The sequence below is a fragment of the Grammomys surdaster genome, unplaced genomic scaffold (genome assembly GCF_004785775.1).
Source record: "Grammomys surdaster isolate TR1022 unplaced genomic scaffold, NIH_TR_1.0 332633, whole genome shotgun sequence".
NCBI classification, from domain to species: Eukaryota; Metazoa; Chordata; class Mammalia; order Rodentia; family Muridae; genus Grammomys; species Grammomys surdaster.
Genome location: NW_021627858.1, coordinates 16,149 through 35,788, shown reverse-complemented (window position 1 = coordinate 35,788; position 19,640 = coordinate 16,149). Strand labels below are relative to the sequence as shown.

At 40.6% G+C, this 19,640-nt stretch overlaps 1 protein-coding gene across 1 annotated transcript; it reads left to right on the top strand.

Moving 5' to 3' along the window:
• The first annotated feature begins 5,171 nt into the window (after positions 1 to 5,171).
• LOC114616590 (protein-lysine 6-oxidase) lies at positions 5,172 to 17,865 on the top strand. The gene is made up of 7 exons (XM_028762019.1): positions 5,172 to 5,966; positions 6,299 to 6,407; positions 7,645 to 7,782; positions 9,251 to 9,407; positions 12,787 to 12,882; positions 13,232 to 13,347; positions 14,725 to 17,865. The coding sequence occupies exons 1-7, from the start codon at positions 5,354 to 5,356 to the stop codon at positions 14,729 to 14,731; spliced, it is 1,236 nt and encodes a 411-aa protein (XP_028617852.1). The 5' UTR covers positions 5,172 to 5,353; the 3' UTR covers positions 14,732 to 17,865.
• Positions 17,866 to 19,640: the final 1,775 nt, after the last annotated feature.

Here is a 19,640-nt window from a genome sequence, read left to right as displayed (position 1 = left end):
GGTGAATACCTGGAAGTGGCGTGTGGTGAAAAGCAAGGATGCTGTGAAAGGACGGTAAACTTACTGTTAGCTTTCAAGTCTACCGGCCAGCCCCTCTCTACTCCAACTGGAAAACATTGGGGTACTGTATCTCACTCTGTCACCTTTTCTGATTGTGTCAAAGAGTGTGTTCCATGCCTCCATTTGACTCTCAGTTCATTCCTCATATGTTAGCTGTCCTATTTTGTTCTTTTCCTAATGTTGTCTTTTACACTTAAACTTTCCACTTCTTTTGCTTTGATTCCCTTCGATGTGTTAAAACCACAGGGTGACAAAACTCACACAAGCCATCAACTTTACTGAAGAACAAGAATCATACATGCTTTCTCAGCTACATGCCTTTCAATTTCTATTTGTGTGTGTGTGTGTGTGTGTGTGTGTGTGTGTGTGTGTGTGTGTGTGCGTGCAGTTGTCCCCAGAGGGAAGAAGAGTCAAATTTCCTGGAGTTGTAATTGCAGGTGCTTATGAGAAACCTGATTGGTTCAGGAAAACTAAGTTGGGTTCTCTAGAGGAATAGAATGTGTATTAAGTCTCTGAGCCATGTCTTCAGCCCCCAATCAAAAGAAGTGATGCTCATACCTGTCCCCTTGATTATGGAGTTATTGTTCTGTTTCTGATAATTCAGAGGTCCTGCTCTGCAGTTTTACCTTTCTGAATGATTCCATATCCTGTGAATATAAAGTTATCTAGCAAATTCTGGAGACACAACCTTTTAACTTTCCTTTCTTTTCTTTTCACAAATAGGACTACTTATTTGTCACTATTAAAAGTCTGGATTTTAATCAGGTTCTTGGACTCAGTTCATACCCATCTGCTCATTCAACTTCAGCAACTGCCTCACCCTCGGTAGTTTTCCTAGAACTACACCTTCAGCATGGCTCTCCATGAGTTCTCTCATCTCCAACATGGAATTCTTCAGTATTTTTACTTTTCTGATGAAAGACATCATGGAGAGAGTAAATGGACTGACAAGTTTCCTCTGTCTTTCCCATTGCTTTCTGTGACCAGTTTATTCACCATTTCCTTCGAGCCATTTGTTGGCATGGTCCCAAGTCATGGTCTCCATCATCTTCTTCCAGATCTGAAGGACCTGCTGACACTGAACACAGGACATCTTACGTATCGGGTTGTTGCTTTTTATTTTTTTTAAGTGAAACTAAGCCAGAATGGACAGAGCAAACAACCACCAGTTGCCATGACATCAGTATGAGCTTGAATCATGGTATGCTCATCTGCTTTTTAACCATGGAACACATTTCGTCCTGGGTATCATCCATGCCATGGAGGTTAGACAGTTTTTGCCTTGCACCTCCTCAGTAACTAGCTTAAATTTTCTAAATACAACTTTGTTACTCTGTAGATCAGCAAAGCTTATCTCAAAAAATGACCCTTGAGGCCACCTGATGCAATTTTGATTCCTTGAAGCCCTATGCCTAGTGTTTCTTCAATGTTTTCTAATATTGAACATAGCCAGAGCTTCTATCATAACAGTCTTTCTTAGAAAATGGACCAAGCACTTTCTTCTTAGCTCCCTCCTTGCTGCCTTTCACCAGGCATGTGTTCTTGCTGACCTCCAGGGTGCTGCTCAGAGAGGCAATGTGGAAAGAACAGGCAACTTTCAAGAGAATTTAGATGAAGCTGGGCAGGACTAACTTTTATTTCTTAGTAGACAATAGAACCATGCTTTCAAAAAAAAAAGGAATTTGGATGATTTCCTCTTTTATGTCATATACCATAGATCTGTCCACAGAAAGTAGGTCTCAAATTGGGATCGGCTGTGTATCTTACCAAAGTTAAAGAGCAGGGGGCATCTTGATACAGCTACAGTTCCTAACATCATCATAATCACTATGAGTACTGTTTGTATTAACTTCAGTGGTGCATGCAAAGAGACTGGTTTGCCTAATTTTGAACACAGAGGTTTGACACTGAGAAAAGAACACAACGCGTAGCTACATGGTCTCACCCCAGGGTCACAAACACTTTCTATTGTCCTCAATGTGGTGCCCACATGTTTCCTTTCTTTCTTTTCTCCCAGCTAGTTAAATCTTAAGCAAGAGAATTTGGAGGAAATGAAAGGGGGACAAAATGAACTATTTTCTCTTCTCTTATGGCATTTAGAGCATGCGCCAATGGGTTGAAGTTGTGTGTCTATGTTAGCATGTGTGTGTTTAATAAAGAAAATAAACAAAACACTTTGTTACTGTTCTGACTAGTTATTTCTGTTTGCATGAAGCAGTTTTAAATCTTTTGAAGCAATGACCAGCTTCATCTACTATAAAGGATCATGTGTACAATTCATTTGTATAGTACACTATCCTGTAAAGTATATATGTGTTCATGGGATACTAAATAAATGTCCAATGGAATTTCACTAATGGAAAATACTTAAAAAGTGAAAATTGTTTTCCGTAGGCGTCACTTTGTAGAGACACAAAAAGTTACCCAATATTTTAAAGTCAAACTCAAGGAATTATCTATTCAATATTAATGGTCATAATGAAACTTTGCAGTGAATGAATTGAAATTAGGATAAATTGGATATTCAAGAAAATCAGAGGGTTTTGAAACTTGAAAAAATACTTTGAAGACAATTTGGGCTAATTGCTAAGTCTTACCAAAAAACAAGAACCAAAGAAAATAAAAATACACATACAAAGAAGCGTCTTCCCTTCCTTCCCCCTTCCTGTTCCTCTCAGCCCCCTCCATTTCCTCCTTCCCTTCCCAAGTACCAGAAACAAAGGTAAGATAACTGAGATTCAGGACAAACTTTCTACCCTCCTCATAGGAGCAGCTTTGTCCTTATGCTCTACATTGACCTCCATAGCAGAAGTCTTTCTCCAGAAACCTGTGGTCAAGTAACAACCATCTCAGTCATTCGCTTCTGGAGATCAACTGCTCATGGGCAGATGTAGAGATCTTTTCAGATGAGAGATAATTATAATCAATCTCTTCTTGTTTCTCCATATCATTTCTTTTGTCTCTCCAAATTATATACATCTGGGTTTTCTTTTCTTTCTTTCTTTTTTTTTTTGTTTTTGTTGTTTTTTGTTTTTTTTAAGTCTATCTTCCTTTCCAGATCTAGAGAAATCTAGTAGTTAATAGTAATCCTTGTAGATATCCAATAAATGACAACTAGTGTTATCTTAGACATAGCTTTGTTCAGAAAAGAATTCACTGTGGACTTGCATGAGGGAATTTGTTCTTAAAGCTTATCTTCATCATATAAGCAATAGATTTGCCACATGTGGGCAAAATTCTGTGTCAGGAAGGTATGTGGTCATGTGCAGGCTCCATCTAGCTTGACTCCACAAGCCGGGGGCTCCTTACCCTGGACTCTCTGTCATGTTATTTAACCAGCTGAGAGAAGCAGCCTCACCCTCCTCTATGCCAAACAGGATTCTTCTGTGGCAGAAGACAGATACTGACAACATTAATCTACAAAAGAATGTACTAGAAAGCCCGAAGGAAAAGCTAAAGACACAAGACTTGTCACTTTTTCTAGCAGTGAGTGGAGGAATTTTGTTGACTATGTGACCACCTTGACATTCAGATTCTATGAAGATAGCTTAATTAGGGCAAATCCAGGTCTCAGGACCAGTTCTTGAAGTGAAGAAATCTCATGAATGTCCTGTCAGTCCTACCACACTACTGGGCATTGATGGTTCCTGGCAGTTTTCCAAAAAGACAGAAACGGAAAAGAAAAATCAGAACAAAACAAAACAAAAAGCAGAAAGAAAACGGAAAAGGATAGAAAGCGGTCAACGCAGCAGATACCCACCATCCTTCCTTATGAGGTGATCAGTTATGGAAAGGCAGGCTAAGAGGTGAGTATTAAGTGTGTCTAGACCACAGCTCAATGATGGGACCAATAAAATGGATACTAAAATCTGGCGTTGCCTAGTAGTTTAAGTCAGACCACTCAGTAGCGTTTTTTTCTTTGAACTCGGTCCAGAACTTCCCAGACCCTGAGTAGGACATGAGCAGCTGCTCTGTTAAGCATCTCTCTCCAGTTGCGGAATCATCATCCTCCTACGCAGTCTCCTGGCCACACCTACTTTGTACTAAACTCTCAACTCCAAAGCTTTTTCTCCTGCAACACCTTTGTTTTGATTGGACGATGAATCAAAAGCTGCTGAATGCTTTATTGAATTTCAGTACTTAACATTGGTAATTTGATTTAAAAATGTGAAGTCAAACCTCCTTATCAGACACAAGAGAATGCAAAAAGTCAGAGAAAAGATCTACTTGAAGGGACCTCTGAGCACTGCCTAACCCTTCTGGCTCTCTGGTACACAGTAGGGATGAAAGGATTCTTGTCACTTCAAGTGCAAATTGGGCTGGTTCTTGTCGGGTTTATTCACTTTTTCTACGTAGCAAGCTTTGTTCCCTGAAAATTTTCACTTCGGTTATTAAAATATTCACTGTAGGAAACAGATTTGTAACCCATTTCTCATATTACCTACAGCCAGAAAAACAAAATTTGATATCCTGGGGTTTATTCGCTGAGGGCGCTTCCCATAAAAGTGGGGTGAGTGTGCATTGGGAAATTTGTCTGGTTAACTCCTTTATGGATAAGCGTTAGTCACAGCCTTCCCCATCCCAACGCACACAGTTTGGCCCCCATCGCTCTCCCCACCTCCTGCTTCCCGCCTCTCCAGGGCTGGTGACCTAATAGCATTTTTCTTCATGCATATTTTGGCTTGAGCCCATGGCCTGGCTGCCTTCGTCTGTCTGAGTCTTTTGAAATTCCTGCATGTTCGGCCCAGATTAAGTCGAGTGTGTCTCAGGATGTGTGTTCCGTTTTGTTCTCTCCCCTTAACTCTCCCTGTGCAACGTGTCTGGGGAGGAGGGGAGGGGGCGGGGAGGGGAAGGCAGGCAATGGGAGGGGAGGGGAGGGAGGGGCAGCGTGGAGGAGCTGTCCGCCTTGCACGTTTCCAATCGCATTACGTGAACAAATAGCGGAGGGGCAGCGGGGCCAGAACGGCTTGTGTAACTGCAAACTTGTCAGAAAGTTTAAAAATCTCCTACTCCAGACACTGTGCGCTCTCCGGAACCGTCGTGCGCTGCTCCCCGTCGCCTCCCAGGACTGGGAAGGGGGAGAGGAGGACGGTGCCACGTCCGACGGCCGCCGGGGTTGGGGGCAGGGTCTGCCGTTCGCCCTTGGCACGACTCCCTGCGACCCATCCCCGCGCCTCGCCCTCCCCCTCCCTGCTCGAAGAGGTCTCCCTCCTTCACGGGATCTGAGTCCCGTCTTCATTTTTTTTTTCTCCTAGCCACGTCCTCCACGAGAAGGGACAAGCCAGGGAGCACCATGCGCTTCGCCTGGACCGTGCTCCTCCTGGGGCCGCTGCAGCTGTGTCCCCTTCTCCGCTGCGCCCCGCAGAGCCCGCGTGAGCCGCCCGCCGCCCCGGGTGCCTGGCGCCAGACAATTCAATGGGAGAACAACGGGCAGGTGTTCAGTCTGCTGAGCCTCGGGGCGCAGTACCAGCCTCAGCGACGCCGCGACCCCAGCGCCACTGCCCCGAGACCCGACGGCGACGCCGCCTCACAGCCGCGCACGCCCATTCTGCTGCTGCGTGACAACCGCACCTCTTCTGCCCATGCGAGGACGTCAAGCCCGTCTGGGGTCGCCACGGGTCGTCCCCGGCCCGCCGCCCGCCACTGGTTCCAAGCTGGTTTCTCGCCGTCGGGGGCTCGCGATGGAGCCTCACGGCGTGCGGCGAACCGGACTGCATCGCCACAGCCTCCGCAGCTGAGCAATCTGAGGCCACCCAGCCACATAGATCGCATGGTGGGCGACGACCCCTACAATCCCTACAAGTACTCCGACGACAACCCCTATTATAACTACTATGACACGTATGAGAGGCCCCGGCCCGGGAGCAGGTACCGACCTGGATACGGCACCGGTTACTTCCAGTACGGTAAGCACCCCTAGGTCCACGGTAGGTACCGGCCACCCTGGCCGCAGGTCGGTGCTGTCTAGACGTGGCGGTCTGGGCGCGGCGGCGGGATCCGGTCCCGCAGACTCAACAACCCCCCCCCCCCGCCGCCGCCGCCCCCAGCCTGTCCCGCCAGCTCTGGAATCTGATGGAAACCGAGAGCTCCTGGCCCCAGCAGCTTCCTTTTCCCTTTCCTTCCTAGCCCGACTTTCCCCGTTCTTCCACACACTCAGTCCCACCCTGCAGAATTGGTGGGCGAAAGGTGACAAACAGGATACGGGAGTCAAGAGGTCATCAGCTTGTCTTATCTTTAGGTCTCCCGGACCTGGTGCCTGACCCCTACTACATCCAGGCATCCACGTACGTCCAGAAGATGTCTATGTACAACCTGAGATGCGCTGCGGAAGAAAACTGCCTGGCCAGGTATATGGATTTCCAGGTTTTGATCCTGGGATCCCTCCTGTGCCTAGTTTTGACTGCTATTCAGCGCAGACAAGGGCTAGGAAGTGGGACAAGGACTGGGAAGTGGGACGTGACCTCCTGGGCATGCTGACTTGGAGAGAAAGTTAATTTGGAATGTTTTTATGGGTACCGCCTCAATGAGAGTCTCATATGGGGGAGGAGAAAAAACCCTTATTCTGGTGACTAGGTCTCAGATTCTTTCCCAAGATACCTATTAGGCATTAACGCCAACTTCTTCCAATAACTTTATATAAAACATAAGTTCAACAACCAACAACATGGTGTGGAGGGGGGGGGCGTTAGCGGGGAGGTGGGAATGAAGAAAGCATTTATTATTCTCTAATGGTTTAGGGGTGTATTCGTCACGGTGTCCCCCTCCTCTCATTGGTAAAGAGTACATTCCACACTTCTTTCAGGCCGTGATTAACTGGGTTGTTTTGGTATAAGACCACAGTCAAGAGTTTTGTTTTCAGTCAGTCCTAAAATAAAATAGCTATTCTGGTCTCGGAATTCTTTGATTCTGCAGCTGGCCACCAGTAGAGGGAGCACAAGATGCTTGCGTGATTCTGGTAGTATGCTAAGTAAAATGGGTCATTAACATTCTAACACAGAGAGACCTTTTAAAAATATAGTAGCGTTCCAGGGATGTTTATATGAACCTTTATTCCATGTTGACATTTTACAACAGTCGGGCTAAGGGAAGAAATTCAAGCTTGTTTGCGTTCCTTATGGCATGGTCCACAATATCGAATGCCAAAAGATATTAAAGAAACACACTCAGTTTGGTAGTTGTCAAGTATAAAGTTATCTATGTAAAGCTAGGTATATGGTTTTAGAGTATTTCTCCACTTTATATCTTAGATAAACTAAGTTATTAGATATTTATGGATCTTTTGGCATGGGATCATTACTATAGCAATTTTATAGTTTTTAGATGAAGAGTCTCTATAATCTTTTTAGTATAAATCTTAATCTCAGTCTCTCTGGGCTTTTACTGTTATCCTTCATGCACTCATTCACCAGATAGTCACTATGTGTCTATTCTTCCAGGATTGGAAAGGAGCTCAGGATCGTCTCCTTGAGTTGAAAGGCTAGTAGGGGAGGGAGGATGACAGGACCATGTGATGGCAAGCTGTTCTTTCTATTTTGTTTTTCATCCATGTACAGTGGATCTAATGTTTCTTTTCTAAACTCACAGTTCAGCATATAGGGCGGATGTCAGAGACTATGACCACAGGGTACTGCTACGATTTCCCCAAAGAGTGAAAAACCAAGGGACATCTGACTTCTTACCAAGCCGCCCTCGGTATTCCTGGGAGTGGCACAGCTGCCACCAGTAAGTGGATGGGCCTCTCATGTGGGACGCTCTTAAATTTTTCAGATGGCCATTCATATGTCTTACTTGAGGCTAGAGATCTGATCTTATTTATACTTCAAACTTTTTCTATGAAGTGTGATGTCATCAGAGGATGTTAAACCCTAAGATAGCCTCTTTACCACTAAATTAATTGGAAACTGTAAGTCAGACTCATTAAAACTATTGAGAGGACAGAGAATGACTGTCAATAGAATTTACTTTTATGTTAAAGTGTCTGCTGTAGGCAAGACCATCTGCAGTTGGTTAGCCTTAAAAGGCATTTAATAAAAGCATGGCATATTTTACCTAAAGGATTTAGAGACTAGTCTCAATGAAAGATAGACTTCAGGACCCAACTCACTTCTACCTTTTGAAAGGCCCATGTTAACCCCAGAGTGGTTGCCCTACCCTTTCTAAATGTAACAGTTTTAATTTTTAAATTACATGTGGTTATGCCATCACTTGCCTAGGTAATGTGCTCAAGTAGTCAATGCCAGGAAATCATGATGTGTGGTCTCCCACTTACAGAAATTCAAACCCATTCTCATTGTAACTCCTCCCTCACACGAGAAGAGAAAGAGCTCAAAGCCTTCTATTTAAGGAATAGGTAAAATGGACTTTAGCCACATAATTATGTATTAAAATAAAAATATTTTATTTTGAAATAAAAGTTCCCACTACTTAAATAATAGTGATAACGATCATGCCGTTGCTTCCCCTTCGCATTTCCAGAGATTTTATGAATGTTGCAACTGTAGGTTTTAGAATCTCAGAGCAAGCCTTCCAGAGTATAGTTCTTGTTTGAAATCACATCACCAATATCAGCAGTGGCAGTCAGAAATATACCAGAAACTGCACAGGTTACAAGCACAGATAAACAATTGTCTATATTTAATGTTCAAACATAAAACCAGCATAAGGGAATAGATATCACTCTGTCTTTTCCATGTAGTAAAGTTAAAACCTTGTTCTTTTAAAAGTGTGTGGCATGAATATCTCTTTAAGAAGATAAACTTGGGAGCCAGGCATGGTGGCACATGCCTTTAGTTCCAGCACTTGGGTGGCAGAGGCAGGCAGATCTCTGAGTTCAAGAGTCTACAGAGTAAATTCCAGGATAGCCAGGCTACACAATTTCAAGAGGAAATATATATTTGCAGAGGACCCAGATTTGATTCCCTGTACCCACATGGTGGTTCACAAATCACCAGTCCCAAGGGATTAGAAGCCCCCTTCTGACTTCCTCTGTCACCAGGCACAAAAATGGTACACACACTACTTGTAGACAAAACATTCACACACATGAAATAAATAAATCTTTAAAAAACACCCAAGAAGATAAGTTTATTCTTTTTTAACTTGTAAGCACAACACAAGGAAGTTATTTAGCGTGATGTTTTTTTCTATGTGCCACTGATGGCTGTGTCTTTTTTTGTGTGTGGGACATTAGACATTACCACAGCATGGATGAATTCAGCCACTACGACCTGCTTGATGCCAACACACAGAGGAGAGTGGCTGAAGGCCACAAAGCAAGCTTCTGTCTGGAGGACACATCCTGTGACTATGGATACCACAGGCGCTTTGCATGCACCGCACACACACAGGTAGGCTGGTACCCTGACATCAGGAGCACACTGACATCCAGAGAAGATGGCAACAAATCCTTCCCTGCTTTCCTCCAGTCCTTCTTTTTTAAAAATATTTTGTTTCATTTTAAGGTTACCTTATCAACATAGAAAGTAATTAGAAAAAGGCAGGTGACTGGGTTGTGCTTTTAAAGTGTTTCCAGCTGTACGTGTAACCCCTGCTGGAGATCACAGGAGGTCAACGTGAATCTTTTCTACACAACACAGTGAAAAGTAGTTAACTTTCCCAATACACATGAATAACTTGTAACATCTACCTTCATCCTGTGTTCTTCAATTGGCTGTAATAACTGATGGCAATATACATCTGTTTTCTCACCTGTAAAACCATTTTGTTTTCTACCTTCATGCTTAATATGGAATAGTGCCTAAAGTTAGAACAAAGAGTTGGAGCCAGTTTCTTAAAAATACTTTAAACGGCATCACTTTTAATAATGCAAATAAGAACAGAAAGACACATTTCTTACTCGGCACATGTATATTTAAACCTCCTGTGTAATTAATGTCAGATGTCCTCTGGATGGATTTGTTTTTAATAGTGCTGAGTTAAGCGCTATTGTATGTCTTAGAATTGGAAAATGTGTGTCAGTTAAAAGCTATGTCAGTATTTCCATCCAAAACCCTAATTTGTAAAAGGACATTATAATTTTACTCCAGCCTAGCTCTTGGCACGTAGTTCCTGAATGTACATTACACAGGGCACAAAGACATCAGTGGCTGTCGTCTTGGGAAGCAGATTCCAGGACTGTGGCCGGAAGCTTTTTGGTGACCTACATGTGGTGACCATACTTCTTTCCTCTGGGCTTAGCTCATCAAAGTGGTTAGACAGGGAAATAGTTATATTTAGCATAGGTTGGGAGGGGCAGGACACATGCTTTAAGTGAAAAATGTAACACACCCATATATTAAGCATGTACCCATGCAGAGATTGCATTCTCATTCAGTGATCACCTCAAGAGGACCTGGAGCATGTTATTTTCCATGTTCTTAAAATAACACAGGTTGATCGTCTCTCTATAAGTTAGAACACTTGCGCGTGTGTGTGTGGGGGGGATACATATTTCAGCCACAGAGGCAGAGACATCCCTATCACTCATGTAATCTCACTTTTTTTAAAATGTGGTAACTTTCTTATTTATCTTTCTCTGTGCATGCCTTAAAATTTCTTCACTAGGTCGTGCATTGTAAGTGATTTATGTATTTCTGACTTTTTAACAGTCTTTTGAACAGACTTGATTTATAGAAAAACTATTCACATAGTCCTCTAATATTGACTTTTATTAGTTTTGTTATACTATTAGTGTCTTCCTTAAATGTATATAAGCATATAACTAGGTATAACTTATGCATATATTAATATATAAAACCATGTGTTCTAAGATCACAAATTTACATACAAAATATATGCACAACTAAAAATAGTCACATCACACTCATTGACAAAATGAAGCAAACAGGTATGTTTTGCTGAAACCCATCAACACATTTAGATAATTGATAATTGAATGAAGTTATATTTTAAATTTATTTTCACATTTGACTTTGAGTTCATGAAATGTCTACTTGCTTAACAACCTTGGCAATATTAGGCATTTGTTTGTTACTTCAAATAAACAAAGCTCAAAATTAACATAGCCTGCCAGCTGGTGAACTGTAAAGTAACAGTGTCAGCCAGCTGTTTGTGAGGCGTGCGAACACACACATGCACACGCGCATACACACACACACACACACACACACACAGGTACTTTTAAGATTGTGTAACCTAGGCTACTGTCAGATTCAAGAGCTTAAGTTGTTGTCTAGCAATTGGAACTATAGGTGTGGGCCAACAGAGCTAACATCAGCATTTTCCAAACACTTCATTCATTGACAGTTGCATTACTTATATCTGTCTTGGATGGATATCTAATCCAGTGCACAATTTAGAGTCCTGTGTGAGATAGCAGTAATGGTTGTGGCATTAGCTACTGCTTGCTGAGTGCCTTTGGTGGCACAATCAGAGAAGGATATGGTGGAACCAGACCAAAAGTTCTTCCTTTTGCATGTCCTGTTCAAAACATAACATGAGAACGGACGTAACTGGGAATCCAGGTGATTATGGCTCTTGCTCCTGTGGTTCAAGTAATTTCGAGTTGGCCTGTCTGTGCTGTCCTGTGCTAAGGACAGAAAACTTTCTCACGCTTCCCAAATCCAGCTGCAGCCAAACCCACATCTCTAAGTACGTAGAGATGTTTTTGCTATCTTTGTTGACCAAAATGACCTTAAGCTACAAAGCAAATTTAAGTGACATTTTTTTAAATGACACTGCTGAGTTCAAGGGATTGTCCCATACACTATTGAATCAATTGTGGATTATTAGAATGGAAGTGCAACAGTTGAAAGGTCTCATGAGGAAATAAGAGGATACTCATTGCCCCCACTAGAAGGAAATTTCTCTAGACTCGTGATAGGAAGAAGTGTATGTTCTTGGCATTTTTCTCCTGGCAGCCTTGTGAGATGCTCACTGACTTGCTGGTGGGAATGTCTTAGCAAGTGGACTGATGCAGCTTTGAGAATTGGGCATATATCTTTCCTTCAAACTCAACAAAGATCTCACTGATTATTTGAGAAAAAGAATGTGATGGTTGAGAAAAGGTATCCTGGACCTTGTTAATATAATTCTGAAAATCAGTCACTGTCCAGATGTTTGCTCCTGAATCAGTTATTTGATTTTAGCATGGCTCAGGTTCCCTGCCTATAAAGTGGAGAGAGTAACATACCTATCTCATGTAGTTGTGGGAGCTGACTTATAATATCTAGTTCTTTCTTCTAAAGCTGCAAGGTTGTAACATGGAGTAATGTGCCCTATTTCTGAAGTCAAGTAATATATTTGAAATGGTTTTGGTTAATAATATATGCTAGTTGTTCAAGGATGCAACTAGTCTGTACCTCCTACCCTTAAGAGGATTTCAATATAGAACAGAAGAGGATGGATGCTGCAAAGCTACACAAGACAAGATACCGATACCGTGGCCATTCAGAACAGAGGAAGGTCATTGCAGGTAGTCTCACTGATAGGACACTGGAATCCCTGATGTGCTTGCTACCCTTGAATTGTGCTGGTGGCCTATTTGATTGCTTAAGACTGTTTTCCACTGGTGACTTTAGCAGCAGGGCATATTACTTCATGTTCCAACCTTGCAGCTTTTGAAGAACTAATATTATAAGACTGGCTAAGGTGTGTTATGGTTCCCAATTCTTGTAGGTACTAAATCAAGGTTCATTTACAGATAATATCATATAGAGAGTCTGACCACACCCTACCACTTAATTTTAAAATGTTTTCTGATTTCAGGGATTGAGTCCCGGATGTTATGATACCTATGCGGCAGACATAGACTGCCAGTGGATTGATATTACAGATGTACAACCTGGAAACTACATTCTAAAGGTAGAGCCTTTGAAGACATGTACTTTACTACTACAGTTTAATGCACTCTCTTTTTCTGGATTCAAATATTAAATAACTATGTACTTGAAAGTAATTAAACACCCTTCAGAATAATTTTTAAACAATCCACAATATGATGTTTTTAAAGAAGAACTTAGGGAGATTTACACAGCTTCCTTTTGTAATATATCCAGTATGTTCAACTACCTGATTTACTTAAACTCTTTTTCTGGCTGGATGTAGCTGAGCCCCTTGTTATTAATTTCACTGTAGCAATATAAAAATAGGCGGGAATAACAGTATTCACTGAGTATGAATTCTTTCATACCATGCCATTTTTCTCGTTCAGGTCAGTGTAAACCCCAGCTACCTGGTGCCCGAATCAGACTACAGTAACAATGTTGTACGCTGTGACATTCGCTACACAGGACATCATGCCTATGCCTCAGGCTGCACAATTTCACCGTAAGTATTATCTGACAAGCTAAGTGATATTTTTTCTTTACAAAGATCTTCTTACTTGATTTTAACAAGCTGTATTGATCAGATGGAAATATAAAGTTAATCAAAGTTAATTAATCTTAATAAAGTAAATGTCATACTTAATTTATGAATGAGAAATAAATGCTCAGAGGAGGAAACCCCCTCACCTGGAGGGCAATCATACTTGCTTCTTACTCTGACTTTCACCTCTAAGTTCAGAAGAAAGAGAGATTTCCTCAGACCGTGATTGGAGAGTGCCTTCAGGACAGCATGTGGGTTTGGCTCTGAGAGCTCTCAAGTCCAGAAGTAGAGCCACGAACAAGCATGCTTGTAGGAGTCAGAGTCATGGGCAACTGCAGGGCAGGAGTGAGTTGCAGGCAGTGTTTGCAAAGGCAGCTTCCAGTTGATTTTGTCAGCTGCATGCCGATCAACAGGATAACTGAAGAGCAAGCTAAGAATTTTGAGTTTCTTTCTGGAGGCCACGAGAAATCTGACATTTTTTGAGCAGGAGTGTCGTGCATCTGAAGCTATGTGGACAATCTGATAGCTATGAGTGTATGACCTCATGCTGTCATTACAGGCTTCCCCTCTCCTCCGACTCTAATGATATGTCACTCTTAGTTTAAGACTGGTTGTTTTTCATGCCAGTCAGATATTTGAAACCATTCTGGTGGGATGTAAAATCCACCCAATAATTTGGTGTGTTCCATTCATGTAGCCTCTTCTCAGTTTTCCCAGATGTCTCAGGCCTTTTCCACTTCTGCAGGGCTATGACTGGGCTTTCTCCTCACGAAACTTGTTGTGTAGAAATTACCAGTTTATGATTTGCCCCCAAAGGCATTCTTCCTTATATGACAACCAGTGATCAACATTTCAACTTAATGATACCTACTTTGTGGTTTCTGTTCCTATCTCTGCCCATTAATGTGTCATTCTGTACCCAGAAGCATGCAGACAGAGAAGGACAAATGCAAGATAGTCCAGAAATCATGAGTATGCTTCCTGGCGAATGTGTCACTCTTGTTAGAATGAGCTCACCTGCTTGGGTGCTGGATCCATAAGTCCTGCTTGACTTTTTCTCATTTCAATTTTATTTTTATTCATTTATTTACTTGTTTTGTCTTTTAAAAATTCAGACAGTTGACATCAGGCATGTACTTCATATTATTGACATATTCTTTCCTTTGGATCACTGTTAAATCATATTCTAATAATAATTTTACAAGGTGATAGCTGCTGGGGGGAAATTGCTACATCATTTTTTGATGTTTTGAAAAAGCTGACTAAAATGTTACTTGTTGTGTGCACTCATGATATTATCCTGCTAATAACCTGTCCCATTGTGTTTTCTTAACCTAGGTATTAGAAAGAGGCCCACCTCCCAATGGATAAAGCAGTACCTGGTGGTTGGACATATGAAAACCATAGATTAGCTTAAGTAGGAAGGATTTACATATTTTAAAAGGCAAACAGAAAACAACAAAGAAGGTTTTGTTTGGACTCTTTCACAACAAATCACATAACTGGATTTTGAGTGTTTAAATCAGCATTAATCTGGCAAATTTTAAATACTTATTCATGCTGTTTTATGAATTAACGGTGTTTCAATTCTGTGGGTGCATAGTGGGCTCTTTCAAAGAACTCTGAATTTCTTATCTTCTTTTGAAATTGTAGTGCAAAAGAGAAAATGATATTTTAATGAGTGGGCCACAATTTGAACTGATTATTTTCTAAAGTGCTGAAATCAGCGAAACAATGATGATGCGCTTATATTTGCCTCAACATAGACTGATTTTCTAAACGGTGTTCCTATTGTGTGAACAGAAATGGATATACGTGGTGCTGAGGAAGGGTCAAACACCTAACTCTTGTAGTCACGAAAGATAGCTCTACAGCAGAAAGATGACGATATATGTATTCAGATAGTTACATCCCTATATAAAATTATGTTTACATTTTAGAATTACTAGATAACTTTCTTTCTGTTAATTGCTTAATTTCTCTCTGACTTGAGTCAACTTCTGTTTTGGAGTGAATTAGATAATTCCAAATTCCTGTTTGATACTTGTCGCTATTCCCCCCTGTCCCACTATGCTTAGTTTTTCTGTGGACAGAAATGTTTAATGTGGCAGTCTTTACATTACTATTGTGAAGTTTAGAGAAGTCCTTCCGATGACAGGTGTGATAAACGGGAAGCTAACATGCTCTGTGCGTATTTTACTGTTAGCTGGAATTAAGTCACTGCTGACACAGCAATTATACAATGAATCTCTAATATCACAAGCATCTTTCAAATACTGTAAAAAAAACAAAATACTGGAAAACCTTTTTAATTTTTTTTCAACTCTACTACACTTCTGAAATGTTCAGCTATTAGGGGGAATGTTAAATTTATATATATAAAACCACCATAATAGATGACCTACTGGGTGCAGTGCAGGGCCATCATCCTAGACTCTTCAGGAATTAGTTGTACACTTTTTTTGCGTATTTACAAAATCCAACCCAAATTAGCGAAGCACATAGCATTGCATACTTGAGAGGTTGGCGAGCAAGAGAAAATCAGGTCCTTTCTGCAAAAACAAGGACTGTGCGCCACAATGAGACCGCTGTGACCTTACTTAAAACTGTGAAACTGTGTACAGCAGTAGAATTTGGAGACTCTTAAATTCAGAAGGTGCAGAAAGAAATAAAGTTAGACTTTTCTTGGTGCTTACGCTGAAGTTTTCTTTCATTTACCAGCATTAAAATCTCAAGTAAGGTATCTCCTGTGCCAGAACGTGTCAGGTAGACCTTTCTAAGTGAGCTGGAATCCTGTCTTATGTGTCATAGAGTTGTAAGAGCTACAGTTACTAATCATCATACTGAATACACACTGCGGCAGAGCAAGTGGTGGGAGGGACCAGAGATGGGCAGTCGCCAGGGGCGGACAGTGCGGTACACATAATTCTCATCCACCTGAAAGCACACTCACACATAAGCGAATACAGACAGAACTTTGATTGAGCTGGTGTCTTATCGATAGGATTGCTTCTTTGATGTACCTCTTTGCCCTAGCTAGCATTTCAGTTTTGATACTGTAGAATGATCCTTTCAAATTATAATCATTCTGATAGAGATATTTTAATATACGTGCTTTTAAAAACAAAACAGAAACTACTGTCAGTATGAATACTGAGCCACACTGGCATGCCTAGATTTAACACCTTGTTTTACTAAGATTTTTAACTATAAAAATAATGTGGCTTTTAGATATGTAGAATAATAATTTCAATGAGACCGTTATCTCTTTACTCAACATTATGTTAGAGACAGTATAAGCCAGGCACTTACCTGCTACACATTGGAAAATAAAGTGACTGTCCCCAACCTTAGTAAGTATGAAAATTAGGCTCACCTTTTTCATTCTTAACTGGTAAAAGTGTGTCTACAGAATTTAAAATTTAAGTACTACTATCTGTCATGGCCATTTTTTATTTTCCAAATATTAAGTTAAAAGTTATTAATGATATACATGTATGTATTTCTAATAATTAAAATGCCTTTCAAATCCATGGAATGTCTTCCTTTTAAATGTAATTTGTCCTTTTTGTTTGATTTTTTTTTCATTTAAGTGGCTGTTTATTTGTAAACATATCTTTTCTTTCAACGATTTAAAAATACTTTAAAACCTAAATTTAAGCATTTCCTATCTTTGACCCTTGGGAATCTGTGTAGAATAATGATAAAAATCCCAAGCTTGTCTAACCAAACTCTAAATTTTTAGAAGTACTAAGTGAGAATGACACAAAGATCACCAAGGATTGAAAAGAAGCTGGGCTTTTTACACTAACAAAGGCCATGAAGGAATGGGAGACAGCATAGTTAAGTGTACTCTTTGACATCTGAGTAGTATCATGATATGGAGCCTGCAGACTCCATCTCCAGTGGGACCATGGTATAGCTTGCCTAGTTCCAGAAAATTTTCTTCACATTTTATGTAAGAATTTAATTACAATTTCCACCGAATTATTCCTTAGGCATTCTTTGTAACAGTAGTGTGTTGCTCTTTAAAATATTAACGTTAGACACATGTGTGAACATCATTCTCTATGTTCACTAAAATTTCCTCCCCCCTGATCATTAATCTTCAGCAGATTTTATGAAAGTACTGAATTCTTAGTCACAAAGTATTCTAGAAATAATTTTGCTAACAGTATATTAAGTAATAAAACTACCCACTTTGTGTATGCTTCATTTTTTAATTCACATAGACAGTATTTTTAAAAATCAATGGCTTAAATTTTATTCTGAGTTACTCAGAGTCCTAGCCAACCTTTGAACACAGATTTTGTTAGCCTTCAAATTTAAACGGTGCTGAATTGTCTTAACTTGAATGTAAAATGGATTAAGGCTTAGCTCATGGGATACAAACATTTAATGTATGACTGCTTTCTGTGTGCTAGGGGACACGTCATTTGCTGTTAAATTGTCCATAATAAAGTTCAGTTTCTCCCAGTTGTTTTTCTGAATTGTTATTTGTTAACACACTGGTAACTTGTTTGGGGAGCTTTGATTTTAAATATCCAGACACAGACTCTATGGTGCCTTCTCACAGCCTATTTATCACCTGCTGTAACTGCATGTTTACGTGAAAACTGCCTTGAGTAAATGAGCTCAGCATCTGACATGGTCATTTGCTGTTGCCTACAAAAAAATAATCTGAAATTCATTTTTGGTTAAAACATTATAGCCATGTATATGGTTGATATTCTTGTTCAAGTGCTTTTCTATAGTAAATTTTAGTTTTGAAATTATAACTACATAATTTCCCCTTTCCCTTTCTACCCTCCAACACATCCCTTACCCTGTCTTAAAGGCATGGTATTTTTTCTTTAATTATTGTTAGTGTTACACACACACACGCACATACACACTCCTAAATACATACATACAATCCTCTCAATCAGTGTGATGTTACCTGTATGTATGTAACCTCTCAGAGTTGACCACTTGGTATTGGCTAACCAGTTTGGAAGCTTGTCCCTGTGGAAGACCATTTCTCCACTCTCAGTGTTCCCCAGCTGCTCTTTCTCAGGATTTGGACTCCACAAGCGTTTCCCCTTCTATGTTTGCACATCCATTGGTGTCAACATTGTTCAGGTCTTGCTTGCTTCAGCAGCCATGTTGATAGAATTTAATGGGTGTGACATCTCTGACCTTTCTATGAGACACAATCTTAAAGAAAATTCCCTGTTCCACTTTCATTCTTCTTAATTCATCTCCCACAGTGATCCCTGAGCCTTTGGTATTGTAGAAATTGTGTTGTAAATGTATCTGTTGTGACTGGGAACCACAGGATCGCTTGTTCTCTGCATTTGGTCAGTTGTGGTTTTCTGTAATGATCTTCATCTATTCCAAAGAGAAGTTTCCTCTTTTATGGGCAAGAACTATACTTAGCTGTGTGTATAAGGATAAATATTTAGTATGTAGTTAAAAACATGCTGGTTTGGTAAAATGGCAGGTATGATTCTTCAAGATCCATGACTCCACTAGTCCCAAGTAGTTAGCTAGGTTTCCAGTACTAGAAGTGGTTTCCTTCTTGTTGAGTGAGAGCTGATGGTTACTGCCAAGTAACCTTATGGTTATTATGCCATGATGATTGTTGTAGCTCATAGCCATGATAGCTGGGCAGTATGCTCCTCCCTTGGAAGCTTGCATGTGGCCTTCTGCCCCATAAAAGTTAGTTCTCAGAGAGGGGCCTTTAGGTCAATTCCAAGTATGTAGAGAGTTGAAGAAGGCACAGAAGGAAAGTTTGTAGCTAGCAAAGGTTGGCCTATGAGGTTTAAGAGTAGGCAATGTCTCTATAACACTAAGCACAAGTTCAAGAAAGTAATGGTGTATAAGAAGCAGTACCTTATATAGACCATTCAAGCTAACTGACATAGGGCATTACAGTAGCAACAGATTTTCCATTTAGACAAAAAAAAAAAAAAAAACAAAAAACAAACCTCCAAACAAACACAACCTTATATGGGGAGATACCATCTAAGATTTTATGAGGCAGATGTAGGAGAACTAAATGCCTGGTTTAAAAGCCCCAACGTCTAGATGAGGGTAATACAGCTGTTGACCTGAAATTGAAACATTTACCTATGTACCCTTACCATTTTGAAAATTCTAGAGCTTTATACTGAATGGACCAGTAAACCCTAGTGACAGCACATTTGTTTAAACTATGACTTACCTAATATCTTAAATTCACCTTGTAGTGCTAGTTCTCACAAATGAAAATT

Excerpts from the sequence above, each read along its gene's own strand:
- LOC114616590 (XM_028762019.1), top strand. The coding sequence starts at position 5,354 with ATGCGCTTCGCCTGGACCGTGCTCCTCCTGGGGCCGCTGCAGCTGTGT. Across the intron at positions 5,967-6,298 it reads CACCGGTTACTTCCAGTACG|GTCTCCCGGACCTGGTGCCT; the intron begins GTAAGCACCCCT and ends TCTTATCTTTAG. Across the intron at positions 6,408-7,644 it reads GAAGAAAACTGCCTGGCCAG|TTCAGCATATAGGGCGGATG; the intron begins GTATATGGATTT and ends CTAAACTCACAG.